This window comes from Benincasa hispida, chromosome 12, assembly GCF_027475165.1.
Source record: "Benincasa hispida cultivar pf3 chromosome 12, pf3_genome.v1.1, whole genome shotgun sequence".
NCBI classification, from domain to species: domain Eukaryota; kingdom Viridiplantae; phylum Streptophyta; class Magnoliopsida; order Cucurbitales; family Cucurbitaceae; genus Benincasa; species Benincasa hispida.
The window spans coordinates 81279714-81300010 of NC_143489.1; the positions used below are offsets into that span (position 1 = coordinate 81279714).

The 20297-nt window shown below is 33.6% G+C and overlaps 1 protein-coding gene and 1 pseudogene across 2 annotated transcripts; one reads left to right on the forward strand and one right to left on the reverse strand.

Moving 5' to 3' along the window:
• Positions 1-1369: 1369 nt before the first annotated feature.
• Positions 1370-4272, forward strand: LOC150032230 (proton pump-interactor BIP103-like). 2 transcript variants are annotated; one of them, XM_090307829.1, is made up of 8 exons: positions 1370-1574; positions 1796-2072; positions 2259-2450; positions 2538-2660; positions 2772-2963; positions 3047-3241; positions 3564-3662; positions 3866-4272. In XM_090307829.1, the coding sequence occupies exons 1-8, from the start codon at positions 1492-1494 to the stop codon at positions 4097-4099; spliced, it is 1395 nt and encodes a 464-aa protein (XP_090163955.1). In that variant the 5' UTR covers positions 1370-1491; the 3' UTR covers positions 4100-4272. The 2 variants fall into 2 exon arrangements, with proteins under 2 accessions (XP_090163955.1, XP_090163956.1); XM_090307830.1 differs by having other exon boundaries at positions 1378-1574; positions 1791-2072.
• Positions 4273-4951: 679 nt separating this feature from the next.
• Positions 4952-20171, reverse strand: LOC150032231 (GDP-mannose 3,5-epimerase 1-like; annotated as a pseudogene).
• Positions 20172-20297: the final 126 nt, after the last annotated feature.

Below are 20297 nucleotides of genomic sequence, written 5' to 3' on the forward strand. Positions count from 1 at the left end.
TTATTTAGTATAATTATTTAATATTATGTTGTTATTATTATTAGATAAATATTACACTTAAATTTTAAGTTTGATTGTTTATTGATCAAGATAATGAATATGTTTAAATTAAATATTTAAATTCAGATTGTATGTGTGAATAATTTGAATTATATTTATTTGTTTCTTAGGTAAAAATTGAATAATTTATCTTTAAATTTAAATTGTCATGTAAAACTAACCATAATAAATAATTTGGTGATAGAGTTAATTATTTAATTAAAATTTGGTCACATTAGTGATTTAAATTAATTATTTTTTAAAAAATATTAATTGAAAAAAATTCCCGCAGATCCGATCCTTGTGAATTCTCCACAAGAAATCTCCACCCTGATCCTTGTAAAAATTTTACCGGAATGGAGAATGAAATGGGGAACAGGAATAAGGAAGAAAAATGGTATCCTAATCCCACTCCGTCCCATAGACATCTTTAATTAACCGTTGAAAAGCTAGAAGATTACAATTACAACCCTCAAATGAGAAAGAATCTTGACCCTTATGAAAGATTAAGTGATGGGCAACATCAATAAGAATGCCTAGTTCATAAAAATCAATCTCCCAATTGAAGATATTAGTCTCCACCTGAATATGATAGAGGCTATTGTCTGGAAGAGCTTGAAGTAACTTATCTAATATATTTTGACAAATGGACCCTTACTCTATGTAGGAGATCAAGTAGAAGAGAAGATAAAGGGTTAAATGACAAATTTGAGCAAAGTTTCAATTTGATCTCTTTAGTTTTAAAATTCTCACAATTTGATCTTTATGACAGACTTGGTTTCAATTTCATCTAATATGATTTGTTTTAATTTAGCTTCTATAGTTTCAAAACTTTCAATTTGATCTATCTAATATTAATTAAACTTTACAACTCGTCCTTGTCATTATCATATATCGAGAATTTGGGCCCATTTGATTATCTTAAAAACAGACTTTCTTATTTTTATTTTTGAATATCTAAAAAAACAGTCTTTTCTTATTTTTATTTTTCTATCTTTTAGTTAAGAAAAATTTTTACAAATAGAAAAATATCAAATTGTTTATAAAAAATAGCAATAAAAAAAATATACCGAAAGATTTCTATCATCGTCTATCACATATTATCAATGATAAACTTCTATCAGTTTCTATCACTAATAAATGCCGATAAACTTCTATTAACTTGTATAAAAAAATTAAATTTTGTTATTTTATGTAAATAATATTTTTTATTTTTTTTATTTTTAAAAATCTCCCAATCTTCCACACATTTCTCTCTCTCTCTCTTTTATTTTTTTATTTTTTATGACACAGCTCACATATCTGAACATGGTCAGCATCCATTTTGTACATAAACCGACAAACAGTTGACTTAAATTTACAAATATTTTAGATACAAACTTGGCGTGGGGAGCAAGTGCTAATGCAGAGCTGAAAAATTCACTCCCCATTTTCCTATAACTCGGTTGAAAGATGATTCCATATAATCCGATCAAAGCTACCATCTTCTCCCAATCACAGCACCAATTTGAAACACCCAATGTTTTGATTTTGAGGTATCAAACGCCTTCTCACTTTTTCTTGCTCTGTTTTTCTTCTGTAATTTGAATTTTCGTTAGTTATGAAGCTTTGACATTGCCACGGTAATGTGAATTCGTTTTAATTTACACCCAAAACAACAAGAGTCCGATGCTTAAGTTTTGAACTGGGTGCACTTTCTTTCAGTGTATTTGAATGGTTTTCATTTAGTTCGAAGTTTGTTTCTGCATTAGGAAAGGAAAAGCGCCATGGAAGAAGGTGAATTCAATTCTAGAGAGAAGAATATGGTGGAGGAAGGATCAGAAGTAGCTGGTGATGAGGAGATAATAGATTGTTCTGATGATGAACATCAAATGTTCGATGAAATGCCTGTTCGAGTTCGACATTTTTATTTTGTCAAGGTTTTGCCACTTGAGAACCCAAATTTAGATGCCATGATCAAGAAGGCTGAAGAGATGATAGACAAAATGAATCGAGACCAAGTTCTGCTGGCCCCGAAGATAAGGGAAAAGATGGTATGTCAAAAGAAACCATGTTCTTTCTCTTTAGAACATGTTATTCAACTCTCCTGGTTTGGCACTAGCACATGTGAGCCTTCAATCATGAAGGATTGGAATTTTTCAGTCAATGGACAAATCAGTTTTCATATATGAACTAACAGTGATATACGACACATTGAATGTAGTGAATTTTGTTTGTAGATGGATCGTGACACGTTGCGCTCAAAATTGAGCTGGGTGAAGAACTATGATTATTATGGACTCACCCTGAAATGGCAAAAAGAGAGATTGGACATCCTGCATCTATCACTAGACAAACTAACTTTCGCAAACAACGCATATAAAGGGAAGCCGGTTAACTCGTGCTTGTCGTCAGGGGAAGTTGATAAACAAGTATGGTCAATTGAACTCTTTCTTGTGCATTTCTGCGACACTCGATCTTCTTTGTCTGATGTAGTCTATTTATAATCATGTGAGCAGAAACTGTCTTTCTTGATGCTTCATGGCTGTAAAAACATGGCTGATGAGAGAAAGCTATTAAGGGAAGTCAATGCATGCCAAGGGAAGGATGGTGGCATGACATTGGAAGAACTCCATGCTCCTGTAATATTAAACCTTGAGCATTAATAGAATATTCAATTCTACTTCTTGCTTTTAATCTTTAGTACTTGATGAATTATCACCTCTCTTAAGTTTCTGGGTTCTCATGAATAGATTCAGCGCTTGCGACAACAATTGTCCATTAAATACGTGGGGCGTACAGAAACCGATGAAGATGCTCGTAAACAAGCCATTCTCAAAGACATAAAACAACATGAAGTTAATAGGGAGAAAGCCATTGCTAATGCTGTAGTGAAAGGAAAATTGTGGAACTCTCTAGTCTCAAAAGAGTCCCTTAAAGAAGAAGTAAGAGCAAAAAATAAAATATAGGAGCTTTTTTCATTGTGTATAGATTATAACTAAAAAGTTTGCGATGTTGAACGTTGCAGATACTCAAAAACAGTTCATACGAACTAAGGGAAAGACAGAGAAAAGTAAATGCCGAAATTAGGAAGGTAAATGTAGAACTTGAGAAGGTAGAAAAAGATATACGTTCTCTACAAAAGCTCTTCACAGATGCAAATCGCAAAAAAGATGGAGCATACAACACCATTCTTAGACTGAAGAAGCAGTATGGGGAGGAGGTACATATCATAATTGTACACTTAGGAACTCTAACTTTGAACTCAAATCATGCTACATCAAGTTTAGAAGTCTGGATTTGTACCTTGTTTGCTGAATATATCCGTAAATGAGAAAATTTTAATCGAAAAAGACAAATATACATATGTTGGGTAATTTATAAGTTATATCTATGTTAGAAGTGAAAATTCTGCCTTATTTTCGATGTTAGTCATTGATCTAGATCATCATATCTTGAATTGCATAGTTATTTTCTGATTTCTCATGTTGTGAGTCCAGTTGAACTAATGTATTTTAATGTTTAATGGTATTTTACGTGTAAAGAATGCTTCCTACTACCAATACCGTTCCCTCATGAAGAAAGTCGAATCACTTGCTCAGAAGAAAGACATTGCAGCAATTCAAGAATTATCTCAAATACAGGTTGATCCAATACCCCTTGTTTATTGTGTGTTGTGAGGGGACAAAGAAACACAAATTTTGCATCTAAATTGCACGTGCTAAAGCATGACACAGGGTCGAACTCTCCATGATATTCATAGTCGTACTAGCTATAGCTTCCCTTGTTCATAGACAGTTTTGGGATTTTTAGAACTTATGAAAGCTGATTTTTCCATTACGAACAGGTTGGACAGTTTATGAAGCAGTGGAATGATAACCTGGATTTCAGAAACGATTACAAAAAGAGAGTCGTCCCGTCCTTAAAAAACCGACATCTTGGTTTCGATGGGAGGATGATCACCAACCAGAAGCCAGCAGTTGAGGACACTCGAAAAGTTATTAAACCAGAGGCACTTTCTAAATCTAGATTGAAATGGTTGATGAAAGATCTTGAGGATCCCTCAGAACTTCTTTCTTGATGAAACTAATGCAATAAATGTTTGTTCCCTTCCCTTTGCACATATGCTTGAAGTTTCAGCTTTCATCCATTTGTTGCTTAAAATCTCCATTTCTGTAAGTATTTTTCTGTTCGATCATGTTCAAAAGTGTTCTTATTGGAGTGGGTTATAGAGCTCATAGTATCTTTCTTTGAGGTCATTGTCCCTTGGTTTGGAAAGGCATTAATTCAAATGAAAAACCAACCAATGTCAACCTAAAGAATATCCGTCGGGTATGACATCAATATTGGGGTTTGATTTATAACTTTGTCATCTCGTATTGATACTCTATATATATATACTCACACATATATACTCACATATATATTAACTAATAAGAAGATAAATAAAGGTAGTTGCAAATATAGCAATTAAGTCCTTGAATCTATTAGTGATATACTATATCGTTAATAGGAGTTTATCAACGTACTACAAGAATTATGGGCTTTTAATGTTGATGTCAGTTGATAACCAACATTAAAGATAGTGTTATTAAAGTCGTTTAATGTTGGTTGTCTTTAATGACGGTTTTAAACCGACATTGAAGAGGGTGTACAATGTCGATTGTCAACCGACATTAAAGCCTTTTAATGTCAGTTTTAAACCGACATTAAAACTCATAATTATTGTCCTTTTTTTCAATTATTGTCCTTTTTTGTCAATACCATATCCGTTTTTTTCAATTATTGTCTATGTATTCGATATAATTATTGTCCAAACCATTTTTAATGTCGATCACAAAGTTAAAAACAACATGTCCCTAAAACCAAGGCAATCAATCTGTACATGCACAAAATAAATTCTTAATTGCTTTCACAAATCCATAATAATAAGTTACAAAAGAGGAATTCGAAATGATGATTTAACTCTAAAACCAAGGTAATCAACAAATTACCAAAACTCATAAGCATTATATAGCAAAATTAAAACTTTGATCCAAACAAGAGCGAGAACTTGCTTTTTAAACTATAAAATACAAACTATGCACACAATTGTTGTCATTATATAGTGTTTTCCAAATAGTCTTTCAATTGCTCTTTCATTATGTTTTCTCCACCATCCACCACAAATTTGATCCAAATCGAAAGCATGACTTCTTGCAAGCAGAGAAAAATGGGCAAGCAACATATAATAAAACTTATAAAAACATATTAAAGAATGTTGCACATCAGAAAAATATATCATCTGTTCTTCAATGTTGTACATCTTCACAAACTTAATATACAATTCCAACCTTTCAAAGTTTATATAATAGAAGTTGCTCATAACAAAAAATATACACTAATTATTTTCCCTTAGCTAGAGTTGAGCTGAAACCAATAATCCAAAAATTACTTAAACTAAGGTTATTTTCCCTTTGCATTATGTTCATAGCCCACCCCAACTAATCCCAAAGTCCTTGAAGGGTATCTCCAAATGTCTCAAACTCTTTCCACCTTGGAAAACTCTTGAGGTGCTTAAGATTATACCAAATCCAAGACAGAAAAAATTTTAAACATGGAATTTACAGCAATTGAGCTTTCTTACCTCAGGACACCTTCTACACATTCATCAATAAAAGTGAAAGATCTTGTTTGAAAACCATCTCCCTACATCTCAAACTTGTCTACAGAAGTGAGGGCCTTTCTTGCATTTGGATCTACCTTTCCATGTTCCAAATGGACCATAAATATTGTGGAACCTCCCAATTCGGCACTTTATACCGAAATCCTTAGTATAATGTTTGCACAACTCCTCTGTAGCAAGCTTCTCCAAACCATAAGCATCTTGGGGCTATGAAACAAATGTCAACACAGATTTAATAAGCACATATCTAATAGTTATTTCGCTTCCAAATCATTAACACATAAGTAAATATGAACCTCAGCAGGCCAAGCACCTGACTCTTTCAAGCTCAGATTAGTTTTCAATTGTTTAAATTCAGGGTAGATGCAAGCACTAGAAGCATAGAAAAACCTGCACTCACATGATAGAAGATCAAATTATCTGTTGGGTACTTCTTTTCTCATTGGTAGGGACAAAATCAACAACAAATGAGGGAATAATCTCATATTAAAAAGATTTACAATAAAAAATATTCCCCTTTAAAAAATTTCTAGCTCATCCTGACCCCACCCCCCACCGACAAGCCATAACTCTAAAGCATAAAAACATTGACCAACCAACCTTGTACAATTAAAGATTCAAAGCATGCCTAAACACCATGAATTGAGAAAATTTTCCTTGAAAACTAACCTCTTCACTCCATTGATTTTTGTAGCTTCAAGCATATTGAAGCTGATCATGGTGTTATTATACATAATAACAGAGTGATTGGACTGGATGAAGCCCATACCACCCATATCAGTAGCCAGATTGAAGACATGGTCAATTTTCTCAGTCACCTTCATGCAATTATCCATAACTCTGAGATCAACAAGATGGAATTCATGGCAGAACATATCCTCTGTCATGTGTTCATTCTTCTTCCAGTCTGAAGCAATGATGTAATGCCCTTCGCTCTTCAAACGCCTAGCAATGTGCAAAATCTTCACAACTTAATATGCAAAATACACACACAATCAGTACAAAGCCATAATGGTCAAAATCTAATGCACAACAAAAAAGAATTCCAAAGTTTATATCAAAATTAAATAAGATTGACCAATGGATCAAATAAGCAGAAACAAGTAAACAAGCTTTCAGAATCACAAAGTCACCACGAAACTATAAACATGTCACACCCACAAACTATACATCCAAGTGTCTAAGAAAGAAGCCAAAACAAATAATATAGCCTCAAAACTTACAAATAAATAACATATCATATTTATCTTAACTACCTCATCATTGAAAGTAGTACAACTATAAATATTACATTTTATAAACATGGGGTAGGAACTCATAGCTTGTCTTTTATCCAACCTTTCAAATTAAATAATGCTCTTTGACCTGTTTACATTACCAATGTGACTGAGGCTTAAAACATGTTATGTTTAATTCTTAAGTTGATAAAAAAAACAAACCTTCATAATCACAAAGTTACCATGAAACTAACTTGTCACATCGACAAACCATATATCTAATTGTCTATGACACTTTAACATCTGGGTTGTAGGGTAATACTCCTATTCCAAACACTAACCATCATAAGTTGAGTAGTACTTGCAAGCAACAAGAATCGATACCTAATGGGAAAAAGACCTCTACACATGGAAGAAAGATTGATATCATGGTTATGAACAAAAAAGTTCTCAACTTTGAAACTTTCACATTTACATTTGTAAAATCCACCCAACGCCAGTCATTTCATGATATCATCCAAATTCTTGAAGAGCTTCATTTACCATTTTATTACAAAATTGGACCAGTTAAAAGAATTTCCTCAGCCAGTTTACTGTCCCTCTCTACTTGGTAAGTATAGATCCCTTCAAATTCTTCTTAAACAGAACCCCTAGCTTCAGCAGTGTCTGGTTATAGACATCTTTGTCTGACCATGTTGTTCAAAGGATCACAAACAAAAAAGATTTAAGACAAAGGATTGAAAGTGAAAATGTGATCAGAATTTATATTCAACTGACCGTGTTTATTGGGAATATGCATAAATGGTACATTCAAGGCAAAATTCTTGTAGTGAATGTGTTGGATCTAGAGTTCCCCAAGAAAAAGCATAAAGAGGTTGCGATACCAAATCTTTACTTCTTTGTTGCACCTGCAAAACAAGAAAACTCAATAGTTGAATAAATGAAAGAATCTTCTTTTTTATGATCTTGAAGAAGAGAAGCTTGGTTACCTACATATGAGCTATAAAGATGATGGAAAATTTTTGGCAGCATAATGATGCTACCGCAACAAAACAAAAAATTTACATTGAACCTGTTCAAAGAAACACATTCTCAATAATATTCCACAACCACTTGTTCTCAACAGAACTATCAGAATTCCTAAAAAATGAATACTCAAGAACACATACATCAATAAGCAAATTTAGCTCACAATGTACTTCAAATCTCGAAAGTTGTCACAAAAGGAACAATGATTTACAAAAACTCTCCTTGTAGGTTTCTTCAGATAGTCAAACATAAACAACAATGATTTACAAAAACTTATATCTGATTACTCACTTGACTATAAATCTTAAAAGATGTCACATGGGCATTCGATCTTATACCTCTAGATTCATGGACTTGGTTCTTATCAATGAAAAGAAAAGCCAAAAAACAAAAACTCAACAAAGTTCAAAATTTCATCAATCCAAACAAATATCACAATAAATCGTGTCCTTAGAGTTAGACTTTTTCTATAAATACTTCATAATGATATAGAAGCCCACGAAACTAGCGAGATTAACGATGTATAACATTCAAGAAAAATGATAATTCAATAAACACATTCAAAATTTTGACTGAGTTCAAAATGAAGAAAACAAAAACACAAAGTTTGATAACATTAATCAAAACTAATTTGGAAACAAAATCATAAACTAAAAGTTACCCAATAACCTAAGCCAACTTTACTAAAGTAACTGGGATGGTATTTCATCTTTCATCTTTTTTCTTTTCTTTTTCTTTCCTTCTTCTCTACTACTACCATTTTTCTTTTCTTTTTTTTTTTTTATGCAACAGACGAGATCCACCCACAAATGATGGTAGTATGACACGATGGAGATCCACGACAGAGGTGGGTCGCGGTAACTAGTAAAGAACAGACCTAGTGGCGCACACGGCAGAGACGCACATGACGATGTGTGGCTGTGGCACATGTGGCAGAATGAGCAGTAGATCCGGGCGACTGATTAGACGTGGGCAACTAGATGCGACAGTGCAGGTTGCACGACGAATAGACCTGCACGGAGGCCAGATCTGCACCACAACAGACTCTTCACCCACGATCAACGAACGAATGGCAAGGGTTTGAAAGAGAGAAGTGAGAAAGAAGAGGATCTAAAGAGGGAAGTGTGAGAATGAGAGAAAAAAGAAAATAGGGGGAGAGTAAAAGGGAAATGAAAAAAATGGGGGGAAAATAGAAAGTGAGAGGATAAATTAAGCGGGTCTTTAATGTTGGTTTAAAACCGACATTAAAGGTACCCCTCAATGTTGGTTTAAAACTGACATTAAAGATCCACTTTTTTTTTTTTAAAAAAAAAAACAAAACCGAAATTATACATCCGATTTCATTTTCTCCAACCGACGTTAAAGCCGAAAATTCTTGTAGTGACGAGAGAGTCTATCAATGTTAGAGTCTACCATTGATAGATTTTGTTGTACTAGCAATTTAGTAATTACGATAGGTAACAATTTTAGGGCTAATACTTAGGTGTATAGCAACATTTTTACAAAATTACAAATATAGAAAAATCTATCAATGACCTATCAGTGATAGTATCAATCACTAATAGACTCCAAAAGTTTGATCTAAATTTTATTATAATGTATTGTGTTATATCTACTAATATTTTGGATTTAATTGCTATATTTGCCACGATCACGATCCAAATTAGAGTTGGAATATGTGTATAAAAATCTCTACATATAAACCCACATGCGATTGACTTTGATTTATATACAAACTTTTGCGTGGGAGAACTTGGTGTACAGCAAACGAATTCACTTTATATTCTGATATGAACAAATCAAATGATGGTTCAATATATTCCCAGTAAAGCTACTATCTTCTCTCGTTCACAACACCAATTTAAACTACCTACCGTTCTGATTTTCAAAAGAAAATTTCACAAAATAACCCAGAAACCAAAAACTTTTCAATAGATGACCTTTTCTAAAAACTTATCTATATCTGATCTTTTTGTCATGTGAAATACAATTCTTACCCCCACTTTTAATACAACTCAAGCGGTGCCTAAATAGCTGGAAAATTAAGGGATCGTTTCACATTCCTTTCATACTCTCGATTTTTTGCTCTTAGTTTTCTCTAGACTCTCATTTAACTTCGACATCATCTTTGATTAGTTTTTCATTGCTCGTCGGTCGGTTTCTACACAGTTTCCATCATCGTTCTCATGATGTGAAAGATATTTTACACGTTTCCTTCAATGCATGTTGATTTTTCCATTCAGCAGTATCAAAATGGTTAGTTTAACAAAATTGATCGGCCAATGTAGGTTAAATGATCATCCAACTTAGGTTATACAATCTCCCAACATAGGGTAAACGATCTCCCAACTTAGGCTTAGACGATCGCCCAACTTAGGCTTAGACGATCGCCCAACTTAAGCTTAAACGATCGCCCAATTTAGACTTAAACGTGCCTGACTTAGGTTAAACAATCGTTTAGGATTTAATAAGCGATCGTTTAGGTTTTATTAAACGATCTTCCACTTATTATCATAATGCATATGTTTGTTACAGTTTACTTTGATGATCATCCCTATTGATAAATATTTTCCTGCTACCGTCTCTTGCATGGTCCACAAAATGAATGACCTAATTAAGAAGAAACTTACCACAAAGCAGATGTTGATGTTTAGGAAAACCTGCTTTGGTCCATTGTTAGATATGGAACTTGTGTTTAATGGACAGTTGTTCCACCATTTTCTGTTAAGGGAGGTTAGTGATGAGAACCCGAATGTTATAAGCTTCAACATACTGGGAAGAAAGTTACATTCACCCAAGATGATTTTAATCTGATAACTGGGTCATGGCCGATCAAGGAAACAATTGAAAGAGATACAAGTGGTGAGAGACTACAAAATCTATTGCTCGGACCGAAGGACCCAAATGAGAAGAAGGAAAAACTTTGTAAGGATGTTTAGATCGCATTTGAAAAATTCAGATTTACAAGTGATGAAAATGTTGTTGGGGTTGATGCCCTAAATCTCATGGGTCATGTAGTTTGTAATCGTAATGTATAAAAAATTTATTTATCTAACAAAATAAGAGGTATTTTATTTGACATTTAGTAGCATTAACCCACAAAACCAATAAACTAAGATCTAAAGTTATCTTTTGTAACTTAAACATGTATGTGGGGACATACATGTTAGTGTTGACAATCAACAAGCAGAAGCAATTAGGATCTTAAGCACTCTAACTACATTGGTTTTAGCAATCAAGCATGCATGGTCATAAACATAGAAGTGCAGTTTCTAAAATTCACCTTTGAAGATTCCTCCAAATTAGCAACGATTCCAGCTTCAATCTCTTCTCCTTTGGCTTCAAGACTACTACTTGTCCCTACTATCCTCTTGGCCCTTAGATTGGATTGTGGGATCCAAAATGAGAATGATTTTAGGGAACATGGGAGAAAAACTGTTTTTTGTGCCAAAGAGAAGAACTCCTTCTTCATAAAATTTCTCTTGCATGAACCTCTCTTTTGCTCTATGAAGCCAGGTTGTGTTCTCCTTTCAAAAGATTGCATTCTTAGTTTGACACCAAATACTTTAATAGACAATGGAATTGGGAGGTGGAAGAGGAGGTGGGAGAAGTGGGAAAAGCCCAATTCCTTCCTTTTTGTAATTTTAAAAAATTATTTTCTTTAAAATCAATTTGATTTAAAAGTAATCAAATTCCTTTAAATTAATTTCACATAAACTTAATTCAAATAATTAATTAAAATAATTTAATATCAAATATTAAATTATTAAACCACCAATTCCTTAATCACGAATCACTATTCATGTGTTTATCATATTTAAATATCTTTCAGTTCTCCAATTTCGTTTAGTTTGATAATTTAAACGTTTAATTATATCACATATAATTAATAATTCCCTTAAATTGATTTGAACATTTCAAATACTCTCATTATGCTATTCTAAAGTTTAGTCCATTTACGAGCTAGTAGGGGAACCTAATAGACCTATTGAACATGAGCGCCAAAAGTCCGAGATTAATTGGCTAAACTATTTTCACCGAGTTAACCAACATTCGTTAACTACTAGGTCACTCCTCTAAATCCCAATAGTTGCACTCTCCTTACTGTAGATATATTTTTGTCCATTTGCTTTAACCATGATCAATTAGTCGATCCTTCACAGTTTTTTTGTATTAATGGTCGACCACCAGATTCACCGTCACCCATGAACCTGCACCTACGTAAATAAAATTTATATGCACCGAACTAACCCCTTATACTAACTAGTAGTACAAGCAGCAAGTTTAGGATCGAACCACAGAGAGCCGATTTGGATTCCTTAAAAGTGGAACTTGTAGAATGTAACCAAAGGAGGGGGGTTTTGTGAAGAGTTGTGAAATAAAATTGCATAAAATGAAAAGTGCGCAATGCAAACGAATATATAAATAATCAATCGAACAAAATACTTAGCTTGGGTATTTATAGTTTGATTCATTCCTCATCAATTCTATCATAAACTATTCAAAAGATGTGCGAGAACATTTGAATTAAAACTTAGCCTACTTGATTAGAATCCTAACCAGTAGTTCACAAAATCAAGTTAATTAACAGAAAAGTGAGAATCCTCAACTAATTAACCAATCAACATGCATTAAGATTTAAGGCAAAGCTAAGCCAATTAATCAATTTCCATCGTCTAACCAATTAATGGAGCGAGATTTATCTAAGTTAGAAAGTAAATGCTTGGTAAATGGAATCTCAATTTAACACAACAAACTAACTTAACTCATGTTTCTAGGTGACGACCACCTAACGATTACAAATTAGGGTCAATCAAAGCAATCAATTAAACATGCATAGCTAATTTGTCAGATTATCCCATACACGAAAATTGAAGAATATGCTCAAGATAAATTCTCATAAATTCATAATAAACTCGTAGAATTACAATACAAGTCTCAAGAATCGAATTGGAACGAAATTAAACTAACTAACCTAAGCTAAGTTCTTACCCTTTAGCCATGAAACATGTTCAAAATCAATACAATTGGCAAAGGGGAGGAATTTTTTACAAAATTTTGGTATAAAAGGGAGCTAAAATGAGGTTGGAACAGAGCGGTGGCGCTCCAAATCGGGTGTACTCGGCGTATTCTCATCGACTGACACAAATATTTCTTTTATAAAACTATCGCAATATCGCAACGCTAGAAAGAGCATTGCAACGCTACGACGCATAATGGCCAAGCGTCAGGCGAGCGTCACAACGCTGCCTTGACACTATGTTGTATGCGCATTAAGTTTGAATGTATGTATTCTGTCCTAGAGCATTAGAGGGCAGCATTGGCGAGCGGTGCGACGGTGGTGTTGAGGCATCTCCAAAGCGTTGCAACGCTTGGGGCAGCCTTGCAACACTGCCCTGCATCGAAGCATTCTATCCAATAGCATTGAGCTAGCGTTGGACTTAGGTTTAATGAGAGCGTTGCAACACTCGACAGGGCAGCATCCTTCATTCCTTCGTCATTTGATCATTTTAGCTCCTAACTTCATCATGTTAACACCTTTTTGTCCTGAATGCTTAATCCGACTACTTGTACACTCGAGTCCTACAAAATAATCAATTTAACCAAATTAAGTAGCTAAACAACCCTAAGTTAAGTGGAAGAAGATAGCATATTTCCAGTGTTATCAAACACCCCCAATTTAATTCTTAATCATCCTCGAGCTAAAACAAGCAATCATGCAACAATAATCAATTTGTCAAACTAGAGTGTTCATTACTCAAGTCTTAGTAGCAAACTAGGATTAATTTCACAATCAATTAGGTGATAAAAAAGCATTCCACCATTTCAAGAACGGTTTGAAAATTCGTTTTAAAGTTTATTATGTATGTTCAAGCTCAAAGTTATTTATTTTGAACAAGAGCGAGCCTGGAATGGTCTTATGAATCTTCCATTTGTTTTCCCCCTACACTAGCTCGAAGGTTACAGAATTAGTTTTCCTAAATTAAAAATGATAATGACATCAAATTGCATCGATCAAAATCTAATCATCCATCGCCCCTACCTTTTTTTTCTTTTTAAAGCTCAAAGGGGAAACTTAATCTAAGAAACGAACTTTCGTTTTGGCTTGCTCATACGGGTGTCATGCGAGTCATCCAACTATGGGCCAATTTCCCTTCAAAAGTGCCTAAGCTTACTCATTCCTCCAGGATACTTTAGCTCAAAGGGAAACCACGGGTGTCATGTATAGGAACTTTTTTGGAAGAGATCCTTGAGCGGAAGTGGATCGTCCAAATTCCATTAATTATTGAAAACTAAATTTACAATAAACATACAAGATATGTATTCAAAATAAATTACAGTATGCTTGATACAAAAAAAAAAAAAAAAAGGGTTCAAGATACATTACCTTTGAAGAACCTTTCTCTTCACGTATCCCTCGAACAATCACGAGTCTCGAACTCAACAACGTCTTGAAGACCGAACCAAACAAAGAGAATACTACCAAAATGAGCCTTTGGTGTTCTCAGGGTGAGAACCCAGGAGTGGTGCGCTCTGACTATTTTGGTTAAGAGGATTTTTTTACTTTGGAGGAAGAAGAAGATTGAGAGAATGCACAGAACGTTTCTCCAAAGTCTCAATCGTATTGTCAAAAACCAATGTTAGATGTATGTGTGTTAGGAAGAAGAATAAAACTAATTTTTCTTTTATTTCTTTTTGCCACAAAACCAAATAACCATCCATTAAGATGGTTGGAGAGAAAAGAGGAAATTATTATTCAAAATAATAAAATAATATAAATAAATATAATAACTAACTTATCATATTATATTTATATTAAACTATATGTTATATCAAATATGATATATAACATATAGTTTAATATTATATCATATACAATATAAACTATAGTTTCTTTTCTCTATTTTATTACATTTAATATAAATCATATTTATATTAAATTTAACAAATATAAATCATATTCATAGAAAATATATTTGAATCTCATTCAAATATTTATTTCCTCCAATTAAATTGTAATGTATCAAATACATTATAACAATTATATCATATACAATTGAAACGATTTAATTATATCAATATAATTAAATCCCTCTTATTAATTTGAACGATTCAAATTAATCCAAAAACTGATTCTCAACTAAATTCTTTTGAGCTACCGAGGGGACCTTATGGACCTGTAGCTTGAAACTTGATGCGCTGCGCAAGCATACGCAATCGAAGTAATAAATCGCAAATAGGGTATCGTCCTCAGGGACCCGCGTGAGTAAAATTTTCCTAAATTTAGTTATTCTTTGTTAATTTTATTCAAGCAACCCAAAAGATGAATTGTATCTATAACTATGACTAATGAAAACTCAATCACACACACAAGAACAAATTCAGAGCAAAAAGATTCAAGGGTGTTGTTTCATTTAGGCAATACAGTGAACATGACATGCAATTGATTGAAATTGATAGATTGAAGCTAAAAGTTCTAAAATCAGGAAATCCTCTCTCGAGCTCAAACCCTCCTAATAACTACCCATCAACCCGAATCTCTTTTATCGCTTGAATAGTTACAACCCTTAAGATCCTTCAATTGCACCCTTTATTATTCTAAATTCATTCTCATGCAATTTCGAATAACAATCTAAATTATTGGGTTTAGCGAATTAAACTTTCTCTTGAGACATCTAATTAACTTAGGTTCATTCAATTAATAGTTAGTTAATCAAAAGCATTAAACATCAATAATTTAGAAATCCATGCAAAATCAATCAACTGTAAATTCAATATTCAGAGTAACATTCCCTAAAATCCACAAACACCCTAGAATAATAGAGTTTAACCACATATGATTCTGATAACAAAATTTCACAAATAATCAATCATTAAAGCAAAAAGTAAATTAATGTAGAAGAATGATCTCCCTTCAATAGGTCTGAATCCCAATCACGATCTCCTTGACTCTCGCCATGAATCTCGTGTTGTTTTTCAACAAAACAGCACACTCACGAACAATCTTCTTGTCACGAACAGCCTAAAAATGATCTTGAATCCACTCTTAACCAAAATCTTGAGTCTTCTACCAAAAACAATCAGAACTACTGTAATTCGACTCTTGTACGGACTAAAATTTCTCAAAATCAGCTCTACCTCCTTTTCTCTTTTCTCCTAGCGGTGCAACACTGTTATTTATATTATGCTCACAGCGTTGCAACGCTGGTGTCATGCCAACCGCGTGTAAAAGTCGTAGCATTGCAACACTGCCCTGTTCCAAAATGCTCTCGGGTCTGCAGTGTCAAGAAATAGGGAAATTTTGGGTGTAATCACTACTCCCATCCCATATCAAACCAAACAAAAACTAGCAATAGTAGCTCTAAATTTGAAGGTAATAAAAGCACTTTTTAGATACTTTTCAAAGCTCCAACGGTACATGAATAATGAATTAATCTCTTTAATTACATTATCTGCCATCCGTTAACTGTCGGGCACTCCACTAAAGACCCGCAGTTGCACTCTTCGCACTACTGATATATTTTTGTGTCCATTGGATATAACCAATCAACAGTACGATGACCCTTCATAAATTACTCGTAAGTACAGATGGTCCAAATTGCCATTTTTCCACTATAGTTACATCTAACTCCTTATGTACCACTGATCCCTCTAATGAACAATAGATCATAGTCCCACTATGGCTAAACCCCTCTCGGGCCAGGAGAGGGTGTGGCGTCACATTGTTCAAGATCCCGAATCAGCCCTTAAGGGAGCAATTTATCTATTTACCCCTACTTCGATGAATGAGTGAATTAGATCTTGTGTAGTTGTGTTCTTAGCTCCCCAATCATACGAATCTCCAAAATGGTAGGCCTTTTGAGTCGGCGATCTGGCCACTCTCACCCATACAAATCAAAGGACCGCCCTCATAGGCAGGAGTTCACAACTAACTCAGGATTTAGGTCATGTTACCTATAATCATCCTGGTGAAATGAAAGTCTCTATTATGAATAGTGTTATATAATGAGACTAAACATTTCATGGTCCGATCTTATACAAACTATTTTATATAGAATATCCCCACTCGCATGTCTAATACATGAATATCAGGATCAAATCATTTATAGCACTTTACAACAATTGTAAACCTACAAAGCGAGTCATATTCATAGTGTCACCAAGATAAGGTATCTAGCCTTATCTATCTACTCCAGACCATTTAGGTTATCACTTAAACATGATCCACATGTATGTCTCCATATACATGTTTAAATTACAACGATAACCTTGGATGTTAGTTTATTGGTTTTATGGTTAATGCAACTAAAATATCACATATTTTATAGACGAAATGAATAAAATATCGTATATTATTAATCATATAAAGAGTTTATTCATACAATATTTACAAACTATAGGACCCTATGAGATTTAAGGTATCAACCCCAATAATGGCCGCCCCAGGTTAATCATACCCTTGAAGAAGAGGAGTAGACCCTTAAACATGCATAAATGAAAATTCTCTCCTTTTTTTTTTTACTAGATAACAGTGATATCAATTGACTACATCTCAAGCATGCATTATTAAATTGAATCGTGGAAAGACTAATATCTATCACCAAGGCCTATTGAAGTTACAACAATCTTATGGTCTCATAATTCAATTCTAAGCAAGCATACAGGGTTAAGATAGATATGCACAGGGCTTGGAGATGTAATAAAAAAAAATTAAGCATAATTTTTCAAAAACATTATGAAAATTATGAATCCTTTCATCCAACCTTTTCTAGTACAAAAATAATTCATACGAGTGCATTATAGACTAGTCATCGTAAGGAACAAAACAGCAAGACAAACTCAATCAAGCAAACATTGTTTGAGCACAACGCTCAAGAACCGCAAATAATATCATCATAAAAAAAACAGCCCAAAAATCTAACATCTCACCCCTAACTTTTAAAATGCACATTGTCCTCTTTGTGATTAAAATAAAGCACGGGGAATCGGAATACTTTCCTGAAAATGGAGTGAAGGAAGGATATAGGACACTCGACTCAACTTCTTTTTTCACCAAAAATCCTAGCAAACAAGAATAATAGAAATAATTAGGCCCAACAAAATTTTTAAAAAAATTATTGAATTGAAATCTAACCCTAAAAAGCAAACAAATTTAAATCATGGCTGCCTTTAGGTAGCGCAAATATTTATGGTCAGTTGTTTGACCATGACCTGTCTCCTGACAAGATACATAAATATTCTCGTGTTTCTCAAGTCCCTTCTTGGATGAATCAGTATAGCCTGGTAAGGCTAAAAGGCTTCTCATCTTAAGAAGAAAACCTAACAAATCAAATTTGATTTTTTTGAAAAATGGTAAAAAGAATAAAAAGAAAGCCTCAAAAGACTCAAATGACTGTAAAGAGCCCACATAAATAAAAGACGTAACAGATTTATGAGGACTAGGATAACAAAACTCAAATATATACAAAATCCCAGAAGTTAGAATAGGGTGAGGTCTTTCTCAAACTCTACGTTAGGTTTTTAAATGATGTATATTTTCTATGTTAATTTCCCCAAAATTATATTGATTATTTGCTTTAATTGCTAATTTTGTAGGTAAAACGGTCCCCGAGATATTTTGGAGTCATTAAGAAAATTGTGCCAAAAAGATTTAAAAAAAATGACTAAGAAAATAAAAAAATTGAAGAGAATCGAGTATACACCCAGAATGCCATCGAGTAAGGTTGTTGAATCATCGACATCGAGTATTTAGCATAATACTATCGTGTATAATCAAATAAGAATGTTGAGTATTCTGCTATCAAGTCATCGAGTTTCTTCTTATTCATTCTTCATCGAGTTAAAGCTATCAAATAAAGGACATCCAGCATCGATCATCGAGTAATCTATCATCGTGCATCGAGGATCGAGTATGAAACAGAAAGCTCACATTTTAAATAGTAGAAAACTCGATGCATTCATTCTTTTTTCGAATTTTGACGCGGTTCATCCTCGCGCCTCATGATGCTTTGCTGCTGGTATAAATAAGTTCAGTTCTTCAATAAAAGGGAGAAGACATATCATTTTTAGATGAGATATCATTTTGAAGAGATCCATCATTCTCTGGAGAGAAACTTCAAAGAAGAGAAATCTATTTTTTAAAGAGAGACTTCGATTTCCAAGAGCGATTCTTGTAATTTTTTGTGAGATTCGATCGATTTGTACTCAAACTTGTATCTGTATGCGACTGTTAATGGACTGCTTGACGAATTTCATACCCCATGAGTATGTAATTCTTTTGCTTGGGGAATTATATTAATTGACATTTTCTTGAGGCTTTTCTTGAATTTTCTTTCATGTAATTACTTTCTTTTGAATGTTTTTGCTATAATTTAGAATAAAATTGATTAAGATTGAATTGACGACTCAAGATTGATCAATTTTTATATGCAAAAATTATATGGTTCTATCACAAATTGTAATTATAGTACCAAGAATTAGTAGTCATGATAGAAAATGTGGACTTCTTTTCCTCTTTTCTTTAAAGAATCTATTAATTCAGAACATTCATGCAATCAATCTTGAATTTTCAGTCTTTTGATTTCAAGATTGGAATAGTTAAGAAAATCCATGAGTTTAATGCAATTTAGGGTTTAATTGTGAAATGTCTTTAGGAAGCATTTAAGACCTAGATTAGGTTAATTTTGAAATTAGCTAATTAGTTAGAGTTCTATAAATGTCATTTGTTTTGGGTAGATAGAATTGATGACACCTATTTCACACTGAACACTCTATCACCTAGATCTTGTCAAATCTAGACCCAAAATTCTCCTTAACCTCACAAAAGGGTAGACATGGAGTAATGTCCTCAATCAGGTCCTCTAAAAGAATTGCAAGAAAAGTCGCGGCTTGTCCCAAATAGGCATACTTAAAATGGTCTGGAAGCTCCTTTAGCTCTACTTTAGGTGCCTGCAAAACAGAAGGAAGCACGTTGTCAGAAGATTCATTATCAGAATAAAAGAGCATACCTACCCATTCTATATTCAATAAAACAGCAAGCTCTTCAACCGAAATCAAGTCTCCTAAATCCTCCTCCTCATTATCATAGACGTCCCATATAACTTCCTACTCAAAGTAGTCAAACACATCAATCATGCACAAATACTGTACATGCCTTTTGGTGGAAGATTTCATATCATTGAAAATATTAAACTTAGCTATCTCACCATTGAACTCGATGGACAAAGTATCCTCATCCACATCAATTTAGTCTTGATCGTCTTCATAAAAGGTTGACCAAGCGAGATGGATGCAAATGAGATAGATGTGGGCTCTTCACCATTAACCTGAACTAGGACATCCTCTATGACTCCTAATGGGTGTATAAA